The 15696-nt window shown below is 39.9% G+C and overlaps 1 protein-coding gene across 5 annotated transcripts in view; it reads right to left on the reverse strand.

Moving 5' to 3' along the window:
• LOC122540962 (dipeptidyl peptidase 8-like) overlaps nt 1-11301 on the reverse strand; it is a 30020-nt gene extending 18719 nt beyond the window's left edge. The window contains exons 1-6 of one of the 5 annotated variants that reach the window (XM_043677327.1): nt 11202-11301; nt 9572-9841; nt 5655-5767; nt 5394-5567; nt 3354-3522; nt 1034-1144 (exon numbers count right to left, since the gene is read on the reverse strand). In XM_043677327.1, coding sequence (XP_043533262.1) covers nt 1034-1144; nt 3354-3522; nt 5394-5567; nt 5655-5767; nt 9572-9830 — 826 coding nt within the window. In that variant the 5' untranslated portion in view covers nt 9831-9841; nt 11202-11301. The other 4 variants (XM_043677325.1, XM_043677326.1, XM_043677329.1 and 1 more) reach the window with 4 other exon arrangements.
• Nucleotides 11302-15696: the final 4395 nt, after the last annotated feature.

Consider the following 15696-nt stretch of genomic DNA (forward strand, 5'->3'; position numbering starts at 1 on the left):
TAAAGAATTGCCAACATAAGCTCCAGCTAAGTCACTACCAAGACTTAAATTATCCCTTACTGTTGATAAGGTGTAAATGTGCTGTTTTCAAATCTCTCCATATCTTTATCCCTCCAAATCTCTTTGGCTTCCCCCAATACGATAAACCTTCAGACCTTTACACTCCCTCGATTCTAGCCTCTCTGTATGTCCCCAATTTTAATCAACTCAACATTTGTGGTCATGCTTTCAGCTGACAGGGCCCTAATCTCCACAATACCTCCTCCCAACCCACAGCCTAAATCTCTCCCCTCTTTACTTTGTTCACTTCCTTGAAATGTTCTTTTAAACCTCTCTTGAGCAAGTTTTTGACTATGTTCGATGATATCCCCTTATGTAGATCAGTAGTATTTCTCGTTTGATAATGCTCTTGTAAAAAGCCCTGAAAAATGTTACTATTACATAAATGTAAGTTCCTATTATTTTATGTAATTAGTTATGTAATAATTATTGAATACTCCACAGTGGACCTAATACATTAAACTGCACCAAGTAATTACTAATATAATTGTTTCAACGAGTCAACAATCATGGTGACAGACCTCTATTACCTTGTTCAAGTGGCCCGTCTACTAATTGATTATGTAAGACACCATAGATAAATCCGACATAGTTTTCCTGTAACCCCACAAACTAAGAAACTGGATTACTGACAGACGCCTTTCTTTCCCTGCTCAGAATCACAGATCCTAAATTGTAGTTTCCCAGAGGAGATTAGCTAACAATAGATTATGAATATAACCCGACAGTTCCTAAGAAGCATCATATTGGATTTGAAATATTAACTATGTCTTTCCCTCCACAGATGCTGCCAGACATGCTGAGTTTCTCCAGCAGGCTCTGTTTTTATTTCAGATCTCCAGCATCTGCAGTATTTTACTTTTATCTTTCTCTTCTGTGTGGCTAGGTACCACACTGCATATTGGAAAGGGGCTGATTTTAATATCATTTAATTCAGTGTAATCTCATACATTCACTTTACGAATATACTTACTGTCCTCAGCCAAAGGACACCACCAGTACCCTGTGTACCGGTCAAACTCTTCCTGGAGTACAAAACTGGAGATTCCTGCAGATTTGGGATCATCCTCTAAGTTGGGCAAACCTTAATGACAAAAATCAGAAAAAACAAATATCCAAATGTATAAATTAAATGAAAAACTGCTATTCTGAAACAAAATGAAGGAAATGCCACAATGTCATCCTGATATGCTCATTTGGAGAATCAGCACACACAGTGGGCCAAATGGTTTATTGGATTCTGTTCTTTTCTTCCACAGGCACTTGTTTACTAATAGGCATTTTTTGTCAGATTGTAAGGGCTAAGACATAGTTTAGTTAAATCCAAAAAACTGAAGTTTTATTCCTGGTTAACAATTCCTAATTTTGGTTTGAAATTGCCGATGGCTGTTGTAAGTTTGACAAACGTTGGATGCAGACTGCAAACTATAGTAGTTTTGTAAAGGCTATGGAGACAGAATTTGTAAGGTCAGCATTGTGTTGTGAAAACCCTGACATCTACTTCTACCTGGAAATGTTGAGATATGATTTTCTTTTCCTGTTATTCACTTTGCACCATCTCATTTTCATTTTTGTCCATGTTGTGTTTTATTTTCTTCTCTTCAGGCAGTATTGCCTTCAATTCAATTTATTCTGCATTATCTGTCAAGTGTTACTGATTAATACTGACATGACCTACGTGTGACTATTAACTCCATCACTATCAATTCCCACTTTGTCACGACATTGGACTTCATCTGAAATTTCTTCTCTTGCTATTCTTGATTTGTGAAAGGCTACAAAACTTTTGTCTATGTGAAAAATTCCTAGATCATGGGGTGGCGGAGTCCAGAACTCGAGGGCATAGGTTTAGAGTGAGAGGGGAAAGATTTAAAAGGGACCGTTTTCACGCAGAGGATAGTGGGTGTATGGAATGAGCCGCCAGGGGAACTGGTGGATGCTGGTACAATTATAACATTCAAAACGCATCTGGATGGGTATATGAATAGGAAGGGTTTAGAGGGATATGGTCAAGTGCTGGCAATTGGGACTAGATTAGGTTAGGATATCTGGTCTGTTGGACTGAACGGTCTGTTTCCATGCTGTACATCTCTATGACTCTACGTCCCTGTAGTCATCAGATAAGTCTGTCAGTCACAGCTATTCTATTATTTATTATCACGTAATTTCAGTAACTGGATACTGTGAAAAAAAGGTGATAATATTAATTCTTTTCAATTTGATGACATTATCCTGAGCAAATTAGGAAATGTATATTTCGCAGGGAATTCTCCAAAGGAGAAGTAGTTGAAAACTATTGATAAAAATGTACATGCACATCACTTGCAAAACAATCCTGAATGAGTTAGGAATTACACAAATAACTAACTTAACCATTATCATTTGGGTTCACAATGGGGCTTAAACATGCTTGGGAGAAACATGGAAGTCCTTTTATGCCCAGAGCTCTGCCCTCTGCAGGCAAAAGGAACACATCCAGGTATTGCATCTTTTCTGAACTAGACAAAAGCATGGATGAAAATAGGCCCCTGTTACTGCCTCAGCAAATCAGAGCCAACTTGACATTGAATGAGTACCCCTTTCTCATGCAGTATAGATTATTGCTCTTTTTAAAATGTGGTATTCTTGCATCTGTCCTGATGAGTGCAAGATTAAAAGGCACAGTAGAACAGCATGCACGTCATATTTTCAGCAATACTCGTGTAAATAAATTGTTCACAAACCTCATTCATAGGGCGAGGTTGTAGATTTGTTTAATTATTTCTGGTAGATGTCCAGGATTGCAGACAAAAATCATAGAAATCTTTCCCTGTTTGGTACTGCAGAACATTTACCTACTATTATTCTCAATATCATATTATCCACACACACAATTTATCATTAAGGATAGAAGCCAGTCATTGGCAGATTTCATTTGCTGTCAAACTATTTGAGATTCCTAAGGATGTAAAAGATGCTATAAAAATGCAAATCTTTCTTTTCCTGACTAAATTCCATATACAGAGGAACCTCGCTTATCCAAAGGATATGTGCGGGCAGTATTTCGTTCAGTTAATTGAATTCCAGATAACATAGTTTAGCCGGGTATCGGGACCTTGTGATCTTGCCAGATAATCCGATATTCGGATAATTGAATGCCGGATAATCGAGGTTCCTCTGTATCCCTTTGCATGTAAGGCTATCAGAACAGATTCCATATCTCACTGAAGTACAGAGGGCCATTAGGAGAGCTTCCCTAAAACCGTGGATACAGGTTTGAGCAAACATAGCATTTTTGTAAGCCTTATCAGTACCTTTATGTGCAAATGTTAGTCGTCTTTCTTCCCCTGTTTCAATGTTAGAGATCCACAAATCATTGCTGTGGATGAATGAAATCCAAGATGGATCAGCAGGACATATTTTGGGATCCATCCTAATGTTGGAACAGCTTGTTTTCACCGGTGAAGGATTTAATGGCTCATTCTGGAAAATAAAACAGCCAAGACATTTACTGAAACCTTTATGTTGTTGTGTCATCTCAAAGCACTTCAATTATTTTGCTTCTTTCTCTCTGAAATGGTGTCATCACCCATCAGCTATATCAAAGTGTTGTAAAAAACAAAACACTGAGAGTGTGTCTGTACCACAGGGACTGCAAACTGGCATCTCCCAACAACTTCCACAAAAGCTTTTAGAGATGGCCAATAAATAATGCCCCTTCATAAGCCTCAACTCATTAGTGTACCAAAAATCAATCACAGATTCGATGACCCAGCCTCCACTATCTTCTGGAAAATAAAATTTCACAGCCTCTGAGAAATAAAAATTCTCATCTTCCCCATAAGAAGGAATCTGTGACTTTGCCTTTATTGTGCATCACTTTAACATGTAATGTAAAGGCCATTTAACTATTGGCCTTCAACTAATCCTCCAACTCACTTTGTTAACACAACCTTTACTCAGTGACAACAACTACCTATATCTATATGGCACCATTAACTTAATAACCTGGCCTAAAGTGTTCCACAGAAGTTTTATAAGGTAAAATAATGCACAAAAAGACAGATCAGTGCACTTCATGAGGGCAGATGACTAAAAGCTTTTTCAAAGAGGATGGTTTTAAGAAGAAATTTGAAGGAGGAGTGAGATAGATGAGTAGGGAGATTTAGACAGGCAATTCCTCAACCAAGAAGTCCAGGCAATTGAACACGCACCCACCAAGGGCTAACAATTAAAATGGGGATGCGGAACAGGCTGGAAATGGAAATGCACAGATATCTTAGAGCAATGTAGGACTGAAGGAGAATACAGAGATAGGGAGGTACCAGACCATGGAAGAATTTGAAAGCAACGATGAGAATTTTAACATTAAGGTGTTGCTTAACTGGAAACCAGGGTACGTCTGCAAACATGGGGTAATAGGCAAATGGGAATTAATGTGAGCTGGGACATGGACAGCTGATATTTAGATGACCTCAGGTTTGTAGGAGATTTGAGGAGGGGGAAGCTGTAGGCCTTGAATCCATTACAATAGTCAAGTCTGTAGGTAACAAAGGGATCAATGAGAATTTCAATAGCAGAAAAGTTCAGACAGGAAGGGGATAATTTGGTGTTGGAATAGTAGGTGGTTTCAGTGACAGAGCCAATATCTAGTTGAAAGCTCACTTGCGATCAGATATGACTCTGAAGTCATATACAGAATGGTTCAGCCTCAGGCAGTAATCAGTGGAGTTGGTGATGAGGGAGCAAGGTTTGGGGCAGGAACCAAGGACAAGACTCCCAAGATTAATAGATCTTCCCAAGACAAAATTTCTGCTCAATCACGAACAGAATGCCAGACATGCAGTCTGATAATTTAGAGATGGTGGTGTGATCAAAATGATCAACAGTGCAGAGTGTAAAGTGTCATTGATTTTTCAGAGGATGCTATATGTAAACAAGAAATAGGAAGTGATTAGGGATGGATCCTTGGTGGACAACTCTCAGACTGTCAGACTATGTGACTTTGGACATTCAGTGTCACATGCTTTCCTGTAGGAAGGTAACATCAGAAGGCGAACCAGCTTTCAGCTGTTGCTCACTTTGCAGAATGACCCTGAATAGGTCCCCTAATGAACAACGTTCCCTCTAAACTGTGCCCACTCGGAGGTTCCACACATCGACTTCTCATTTCAGACATCAATGCCATGCACGGACATTGGGGGGGGGGGGGTCACACTCTGGAAAGAAAGTCAAAGGGTGTATTGCCAATGAGATTTATGACATCTTAACCAAAGAACAGCCCTAGCAAGGTGAAGTGAAAGAGGAGAAAAGTAACTCAACTTGTAAGGATGGAAATAAACAACGTGACTCACAGTGAAGCCTGAGTTACCACCGTCCACCGCGAAATAGATCTTGTTGCTCGCCTGGAACAGGAACATTCCACTTTCTTTGTGGAAATCGTACGATGCAATTCCAATTGTTCCAATTCTCTTCCTTTCCCGTAACAGCTCTTCTTCACGGCAATAAATTCCATAGTCAGGAACAGACTGGGGTCAGACACAAAACCAAAATAGATCATTCAACATTTATACTAGTGATCAGTAAAACATCTATTATTACACTATTTCCCATACCTGAAAATAGTCTAGCAGAGGTTTCCATGACAGCAGCAGGACAGAATCCTTATTTATCTCATGAGGAATTTCAGAGTAGAACAATCGATTTTCCCGGTTTTCATTTGACATGGCTATAAAGAAATCACATATTAAATCAATTACATACACTGGACTGATTCACAGAAACATTATCTCACAGGACCTCTGAGATAATCAATTTAATGGACAATAAAATATTTGGCTTGGTACTTGGCACTAGTTTTGTATAGCATCCCACAGAGTAAACATATAGATCTATGTGCTTCCTATCAACAAATAAACATGCCTTACATTAGCATTTAGACATAACATATATACATTAGCAACCACAGCAAAATATTGGTTAGACTACAGTTACATTATCTGAAAGATATCTTGGAGTCATGGAAAAGGTGCAGTGAAAACTGACTGAGAATGATAACAAGACATATCCACGATGAAAGAATTGATTCACTGGAGCAACAGGATGGATTCAGAAAGCTGACAATCAATGGTGAGCAACTCCAAGAATTTAGGAAGGAATTAGATAATACTTGAAGAAAATACATATTACAATTGAGAAAAAGCAGGAAAATGAATGGATAGATTCAATCTGCAACCAGATGTCGTGAAAATACAGGTACCACAGACCAAATTGTTCCTTTCTGCGCTGAAATCTCTATGATTATAAATGATCAGCAAATATATACATTGCACAAAATGATTCTAATTACCCAACTTCACAAATTAATACATCCATAAACTGCATATCTTCTACACCTGCCATCAATGTACAAATTACATATTATCTACATTAATTTAACAAATATTGTTGCACACTCCTTATTCTAATGTTCAAATTAAGTAATTCTTGCAGAAGTTAACAAACAAATTATATATTTCTGTGCTTTAGCTTCACTGCTATGATGAGGGCAATGCTGGGAAGGGAAGCTTTTATTGTCCATACTTAGACCCCCACCCCCCCTCCTTAATTTGATGGAACTGTGTGGCTTTCTCATTATTTTCAGACAGTTCAGATTCAAGTCCAAAACTTCAGTGTGGGTCAGAAGTCAAGCAGACTGGGTAAGAGTGGAAGATTTCACTCCCTAAAAGGCATTTGTGAACTCGTTGGCTTTGGAGGTCAATCCTTCGGCTTTCGCGTCACGTGAACACTGATAGAAATCTTTAAATCAAGATTTTGTTTTTAACTAAACTCAAATTCTCACACTGCCATGGTGGGTTCTGCAGTCACGTTTTTGAATTGTTACTCCACCAACAGAACCATAAATATAGAAAAGGTAAAGCTCTGTGTACCATATGTCAAAAGTGTACATTACGTATATATTTTTTATCATTTAGCTGGATAAGTAGGTCTATTACTATGCTTTTTACTATCACTTGGATAAGTGTTATGTTTTAAGGTGATGCACCATCCTTTTTATTTCTTTGTCCTTAAGTTTTCTTTTTATTTTGTTTATTCCCACAGAAACTTTAGAAACTTGTATAAAACTTACAATATCACAGAACTTACAATATCCAAAGAGATATATGGTACAGAAACAGACCATTCAGTCCAACTCATCCATGCTGACCAGATATTGAATGAATCTAGTCCATTGCCAGCATTTGGCTCATATCCCTCCAAACCCTTCCTTTTCATGTACCCATCCAGATGCCTTTCAAATGTTGTAATTGTACCAGCCTTCATCACCTACTCTGGCATGTCATTCCATTATGCACCACCCTCTGCACGAAAAAGTTGCCCCTCTCGTCCCTTTTATATCTTTTCCCTCTGACCCTAAACCTATACCCTCTCGTTTTGGACTCCCCTATCCTTGGGAAAAATCCCTGACTATTCACTCTATCCATGGCCCTCATGATTTTATAAACCTCTATAAAGTCACCCACCAGCCTCTGATGCTTCAGGCAGAATAGCTCCAGCCTATTCAGCATCTCTCTGTAGCTCAAACCCTCTAACCCTGGCAACATCCTTATAAAGCTTTCCGAACCCTTTCTCCCATAGAAGGGAGACCAGTATTGAATGCAGTATTCCAAAACTGGCCTCACTAATCTCCTGGTACAGCTGCAACATGATCTCCCAACACCTATACTTAATGTACTTAGAATAAAGGCTAGCGAACCAAAAGCCATCTTCACTACCCTGTCTACCTGCAACTCCACTTTCAAGGAACTATGAACCAGCATTCCAAGGTTTCTTTGTTCGGCAACACTCCCCAGGACCTTTCTATTAAGTGTATAAGTCCTGTTCTGATTTGCCTTATCAAAATTAGCACCTCACATTCATCTAGATTAAACTCTATCCTCCACTCCTTAGCCCAATGGCCCATCCCACCAATTTAAAAGTTGTTAATTTTTCATGAGTAGGCTTAAAATTTTGTTGTACATTACAGAATGGCAAGTCGCAACGCACTTCCCATTTAAGATCTTTTCTATCCAATTTTTGCATGTTTCCTCTGTTACAACTTCATTTTAGTTTCCCAAAACTGCACAGATTGCCTTTGAAGTATTTCCATATCACCATGGCTTAATTTTCTTCGAGTGGCGGGAGGGTTGAGAGGAGAAAGCAGCTCTCTCCCCACAACAACAGTGATTTGATAACATACAAACTAGAAATAAATTCCATGGTGGAAAGATGGTGGTTGACAGTGTCTTAGCAAGCCATGCAAGAAAACATTTAAGGAAAGGGGAGAGTTAGGTTGGAAAAGAAAAAGGTGAGCAAGGAGTGAAACAAACAGGATTTAATTCTCAAGGCTGTTCCTAGACTTGACTTTATTCATATATTGACAGCTAATTAAAGAGACATCAGTATCTCCCAATGCTCTGCTGGTAATGAGATATGAATGCTGTAGTGTGTATTGTGCTAGCTTGGTTACAGAATTGTCACAGGATGGAGTATAGTGTTTCTCAATGTAATTGTGAGAGTACGGTATTTATCGTAAGTACTTTTTTTGTGAATGTACTGTCCATATATAATATGAATTTTTAGGTGTTTAACATCGAGTATTTGTGTAGACAACTTATATGAGATGCACAATGCCTGTGATTATGCACTACAATATCACCAGCGTGGCTGTGTATACCAAACATTTAGGTGAAGGAAACCTGCTTGCATATGACATTGATAACAGCTTGCTGCACAAAGAGGAAATCTGCCAATGTATTTGCTCCATCCCAAACAATTGGACCCTCACAAAATTCTGAGGAATGGAACATTGTTTTTTTCTGCAGTCTGAGTTCATACCCCAACAGCCATTGTCACAAGGAGTAGAACAGTGATCTCAGTCGGGATAAAAAGGATATATTTAAACTTAGTACTCACTCTAGAGTGAGTGAGCATCCCCATTGCTGGTGACTGTCTAATGCGCCCTACATGAATCAGATTCAAAAACATTTCAGGTAAAATCTGAACAGTTTGCTGTGGTATACATCATAGCCAGAAACCCATAAAATAGGGTCAAATCTGATGGTGGAAGACGAAGAATTGATTACCATAGAATGAATAGGAAAATAGACAAACAATACCAGCCTGTGTTTTCAGAAGGAACAAACATTTTCTGTCCAAGATTTAGTGATGCAAATGGGGGACAAGAATTAACTGTGACAAGTTATGCAAGATGGTGGATGATGTGCTTCTTAAAGGGATACCCTTTGAGTCACAATGCGGCAATTAAAGAATGAAGAGTGACCTGATTGTTCTTTTCGCAAAAGCCAGGTTGTTATACACATCAAATGTAATTCTGGAACCACAAGCAGGCAGACACATCCAGACATAAAACAGACATAATCAGGTATGGACAAAATGATACTGATGCAACTACCATTCCTGTAGAATAAGCTGTGAATTGTAACAGATGAAACTGCAGGCCTGCGACAGGTGGGAGACCGAGGCTGCTCACCTAGATAATAGACCCTATCTGAATGAGGCCCTTCAGGATCATTTTTCTTTACAAAATAAAAATCATGAGGAGGTTTTGCCATCATGTGCCCATGCAGCTTCCTGCTGTCAGTGATTAACTTCCTTAAGCGACTCCAGGAGTACCTCTCCACATAGTATGGCTCAAACTCCTCCGAGTCTTCAATGTCCACAGCAGCACTTGCAGCAGCAGTTTCAAAGACCTCAATGTTAGGTTGCTCAGTTTCCATCGCTGCAGCCATCACCACCCCTTCTAAAAAGATGAGGACACAGAATGAAATACAAACAGCAAAGGTGCAACAATCGGACAGCATTACCATAACAACCGTAGCATCATGTATTGGAAGATCAACACCCTAACCTTCTATGCCCATAGAATATAGTATCACAAAATGTATTTCCTGCCAAAAGCTGTTTTGTTTACAGATGAAAGTATGGCAGGCACATATTGTCTAATCGGAGTTAACGTCTTGTTGAAATCGTAAGAGATTTTCACTGAGTGATTGATGGAAATCAAGAAGAGTGACATAACTGAAGGTCACGCAGTTTTAATAAAAAGGAGCAAAATCATAAATTGCTGGAAAAGCTCAGCAGGTCAGGCAGCAACGATGGAGAGAAAGCAGGGTTTACCATTCTGAAGAAGAGTCATTGGACCTGAAATGTTAACTCTGCTTTCCCTCCACAGATGCTGCCTGACCTGCTTTCTCTCCATCGTTGCTGCCTGACCTGCTGAATTTTTCTAGCAACTGCTGATTTTCTGAATCCGCAGTTCTTTGGACTATTTTTGTTTAAAAAAATTGATTCAAAATTTGGCAGTGTACCTGACAGTGCTTTTGGTAGCACAGTATTAGTTCAGGTCAGGTGTCACTCTAAAATTGCTTTCTTTTCTTTTATTTTACAATTTTCAAACTGACAGTTCGTGTAGAACCAAATATATACACAAAATAAACTGGTGCAATCTGTTAACCAGAAACAACTCTGCTTAAAACAAGCATCGTCACTTCCTTAACAAAAACAAAACAGTGCAGATGGTATATTCTGTCGCTTAATCAAATCAAAAACCAAAAAAAAGATAATCAATTGATTTCAGATAGCTCCGATTTGATTTTTTTTTCTGAAAACTTCCGATAGGACAGAGAAAGTAAAACAAACCTGACAACAGAATATCTTACATTCCTGCTTCATAATTCAAATTTTCCAAACAGCCAAATCAAAATATCCAGCAAAGAATAAGAAGTTAGGGTTTGGTAGGAACTTAAAAGAGAAAAAAAAATGAAAATGCAAAAAATAAGTGAAAAAATTGAAATTAAATCAAGGTCCCTATTGTCATAAAGAAAAACTAAAGCTCTCAAAGGTTTGAGCTAATCCCGGGATGGGAACAAATCGAATTTCGTTCAGGTTTTGTCGAAGAAAATTATTTTTGGAAAATTCCAGATCTCGAGCAATTCTGAACAAGTGATTCCTGAAGAAATCCTGACAATGATACAATGGTGAAGAAAACGCTGATTTCAATTTGTAAACTACAAATACATATAACATTTTATTTAAGCTCTGTGCTTTATTTCACAGTAAAAATGCAATTCTAATGATGTTTATTCCCCCTCAATTCTCACCCGCACACTGGAACTCCCTCACGCTCTTCCGGACTCTTTATACACTTCCGCTATCCCCCACTTCCGCTGCCAATGATATATCAGATGGAGACAGGATGGACAGCCACCCCCAGCTCCTGGCCTTTCAACCTCCAGCTGCAGAAACCCCTGCAGTTGCAGTAATCGCAGACCTCCACACACAGCGCCACCTCCGGTTAATACTCCTGGCAGACTGCGTTGACCTTATGGTGATTGACACCACCTACACACATGGTAGATTCCCATGGAATGACCATGGCAACAGGCCACTGTGGCAATGTTGTTGTGTTGTGCGTTATTACAAATCCCACTCAGTCCAAGGTGGCCACAGCTATGTGCTTGTTGAAGTCTGGAGCTATGCATATTATTGGGAAGGGGAAGGGCTTTTGCCCAAAACGTTGATTTTTCCTACTCTTTGGATGCTGCTTTTCCAGCACCGCTCTAATCTTGACTCTAATCTTCAACATCTGCAGCACCCACTTCTGCTTGGTCCTGTTGGACTGTTGAGCTGCTCTCTCATTAGAGAGAAACAGGTGGTGGTTAAACCTGAGGGTCTCAGGTCAGGCTAGAGATTGAGAAGGACTGTCTTTCATGGTAACCTCAGCCAGAGCAGGAATTGAAACCACGGTCTTGGTATCACTCTGCATCGCAAACCAGCCATCCAGCCAACTGAGATAACCAACCCCCAGTGATGGTAGAAATGAAACACTTTTTCCATCATGTGGCTGTCTAAAAATCTTTTACACTCTTACATTACTGTATATTGTCAGGATTGGAGGCTTTGACACAACTTGTTTGACCACATTATGAATGCACCTTTCCTTAGCCATCAAATCCCAGGGACTCAGAAAAAAAACAGGCTGTGTAAATTATTTAATGTTCCACCACCAGGAAAAAATACCCAGGTGGCCAGGGAGGCACACTTGATTTTTTTCTTCTTTTTATTATTTTTTTAAAATTTAACCCCCACACTACCGCCTAACTGCGGTAGTGCTTATTTGATGTCCTCTTTTATTTTTTCTTTTAATTTAACCCTCACTACCACCTAAGTGCAATAGTGCTTATTTTTTCCCCAGCACCCATGGTGTGTGTGTGCAGGTGTGAGACACAGTGAAAGACACAAAGTGCACACTTGATTTTATCTGACAGCCAGAATTCCCTGATTGGACCAGGTTAACAGCCACAATCAGGGAGCTCATATTCTGTGCCATTCACCTGGCTGACCTCGTTCCAATCAGTACAATGGTGTTCCCATTCATCTGCTGCTCTCGCCCTTCTAGATAGTAGAGATTGGAGAGAAGGTGATTTCAGAGGAGCATTGGTAAATCATTGCAGTGTTTCTTGTAGATAATACATACTGCTGCCACTGTGCTTTTGTGCTGAAAAATAAGCATGTTAGAGGTTGTGGATGGGATAATGTTAAACTTTGTGATTGTTGTTTTGAGCTGCACTCATCCAGGCCATTGAAGAGTAGCCCATCTTGCTTCAATTGTCTAAGAGCTTGGTCAGATCACATCTGGAGTACTATATGCAGTTTAGGTGAAAGGGTAAATGTAGGGGAATGGGTCTGGGTGGGTTGCTCTTTGGAGGGTCTGTGTGGACTTATTGGGCTGAAGGGCCTGTTTCCACACTGTAAGTAATCTAATCTTAGGAAAGATATTATTGCTAGAGAGTGAATATAGTAAAGACCCACCAGACCTATTCCTAGGATGGCAGGCTATCCTATGAAGAGAAATTGGACAAACTGGGTCTTTATTCTCAAGAATTTCAAATAATAAGAGGTGATCTCAATGAAACTTACAAAATACTTCAAGAGATAGACAGGGTAGTTATGAGTTAGCTGTTTCCCCTGGTTGGGAAGTCGAGAACCAGATATACAATTGAAAAATAAGTGGGATGCTACTTAGGTTCAAGATGAGGACAATATTTTGTTTAGAGGGGAATGAGCCTTTGGAATTCTCTACCACTGATGACTGTGGAGTTTTTGTCTTTGAGTATATTTAAGGTAGATATTGACAGCTTTCAGATTGTCAGTGGCATACAGGGCTTTGGGGATGGGGTGAGTAAAAGACATTGAAATGTTCGTTCAGCCATAATCATACTGAATGGTGGGTAAGCTGAATGGGCTGAATGGCCTATTGCTATTTGAAGGATATTATTAAGCTGGAGAGGGTTCAGAAAATATTTACCAAGACGTTGCCTGGAATGGAGGGTTGAGTTATAAGAAGAGGCTAAATACGCTGGAACTTTTCTCATTGGAGTGTAGGACATTGAGGGGTGATCTTATAGAGGTTTATAAAATCATGAGGGGTATAGATACCATTAATTGCCAGTGGCTTTTCCCTAGGGTGAGGGATTTCACGACTAGGGGGCATATTTTAAGGTGAGAGTCATAGAGATGTACAGCACGGAAACAGACCCTTCGCTCCAATTCATCCATGCCGATCGGACATCCCAACCCAATCTAGTCCCACTTGCCAGCACCTGGCCCATATCCCTCCAAACCCTTTCTATTCATATACCCATCCAGATGCCTTTTAAATGTTGCAATTGTATTAGCTTCCACCACTTCCTCTGGCAGCCCTTTCCACACATGCACCACCCTCTGCGTGAAAAGGTTGCTCCTTAGGTCTCTTTTATAACTTTCCCGTCTCACCCTAAACCTAGGCCCTCTAGTTGTAGGACCCCCCACCCCATGGAAAAGACCTTGTCTATTTACCCTAATCATGCCCCTCATGATTTTATAAACATCTGTAAGGTCACCCCTCAGCTTCCAACGTTCCAGAGAAAACAGGCCTAGCCTATTCAACCTCTCCCTATAGCTCAAATCCTCCAACCCGGGCAACATCCTTCTAAATCTTTTCTGAACTATTTCAAGTTTCACAACATCTTTCCGAAAGGAAGGAAACCAGAATTGCACGCAACATTCCAACAGTGGCCTAACCAATGTTCTGTACAGCTGCAACATGACCTCCCAACTCTTGGACTCAATACTTTGACCTTAAAGGAAAGCATACCAAACACCTTCTTCACTATCCTATCTACCCGTGAGTCTACTTTTAAGGAGCTATGAACCTGCACTCCAAGATATCTTTGTTCAGCAACACCCTCTAGGATCCTACCATTAAGTGTATAAGTCCTGCTAAGACTTGCTTTCCCAAAATGCAGCACCTTGCATTTATCTAAATTAAACTTCATCTGCCACTCCTTAGCCAATTGGCTCATCTGATCAAGATCCCGCTGTAATCCAAGGTAACCTTCTTCATTGTCCACTACACCTCCAATTTTGGTATCATCTGCAAACTTACTATACTTATTAAGCTCACATCCAAATCACTTATATAAATGATGAAAAGTAGTGGACCCAGCACCAATCCTTGTGGCACTCCACTGGTCATAGGCCTCCAGTCTGAAAACAACCCTCCACCATCACTCTCTGCCTTCTACAGTCGAGCCAGTTCTGTATCCACATGGCTAGTTCTCCCTGTATTCCATGAGATCTAAACTTGCTAACCAGTCTCCCATGGAGAACCTTGTCGAACGCCTTACTGAAGTCCACATAGATCACGTCTACCACTCTGCCCTCATCAATCCTCTTTGTTACTTCTTTAAAAAACTCAATCAAGTTTGTGAGGAGGAGAAAGTTTAAAGAAAGACATGGGGGAATTTTTTTATACAGAGTGGTTTGTTTTGTGGAATGAGCTTCCAGAGGAAGTGGTGGATGCAGATAAAGTTACAACATTTAAAAGACATTTGGATTAGTACATAAATAAGAAATGTTTGGAGGGATATCGACCAAGCACAGGCAAGTGGGACTAGTTTAGTTTGGGATTATGGTCAACATGGATTGGTTGAACCAAAGTATGACTCAAAGAATCAATGATTCTATTCCTGTGTTCCTATCACACTATTGACTTGTGATTTGTAGATGTGGACAGACACTGGGGAGACAGGAGGCGTGTTACTTGCCACAAAATTCCCAGACTATGACCAACTCTTGTAGCCATAGTTTTTGTATGGCTGATTCAGTTTAGCTTCTGGTCACTGAGTGAGATTCCCACTCTTCAATATATGCAGCCCACACTACTAATGGGCCAGTCTGGGTATTTGCTGAGAAGGTATAGCTCAGCTCCTGGCTTGGAAGTCGAGATTGCAACCTCTGAATACAGGGTTAGATATCTAGGACTGAGTTGAGGAAAATTTCTTAATTCAAACATTCGTGAGCCTTTGGATTCCCTTCCCTAGGGAGCCATGGATGTTCCTATTTAGAGTATGCAAGACAAATGTTGAGAAAACTTTGGATCTAAATGAATTACAGAACATGGGAGAGTGAAGGAAGTCACTAATGGAAGATCAGTCATGGTCTTATGGGCAAAATGGCCTTATCCAGTTCCTGTTTCTTAGGTTCTTATTTCTGATGTGACAGGAGGGGTGTTTGGCTTATATTGTTCATTAAAAGATATGTTCAACAGCTTGT

Source organism: Chiloscyllium plagiosum, chromosome 36 (assembly GCF_004010195.1).
Source record: "Chiloscyllium plagiosum isolate BGI_BamShark_2017 chromosome 36, ASM401019v2, whole genome shotgun sequence".
NCBI lineage: Eukaryota > Metazoa > Chordata > Chondrichthyes > Orectolobiformes > Hemiscylliidae > Chiloscyllium > Chiloscyllium plagiosum.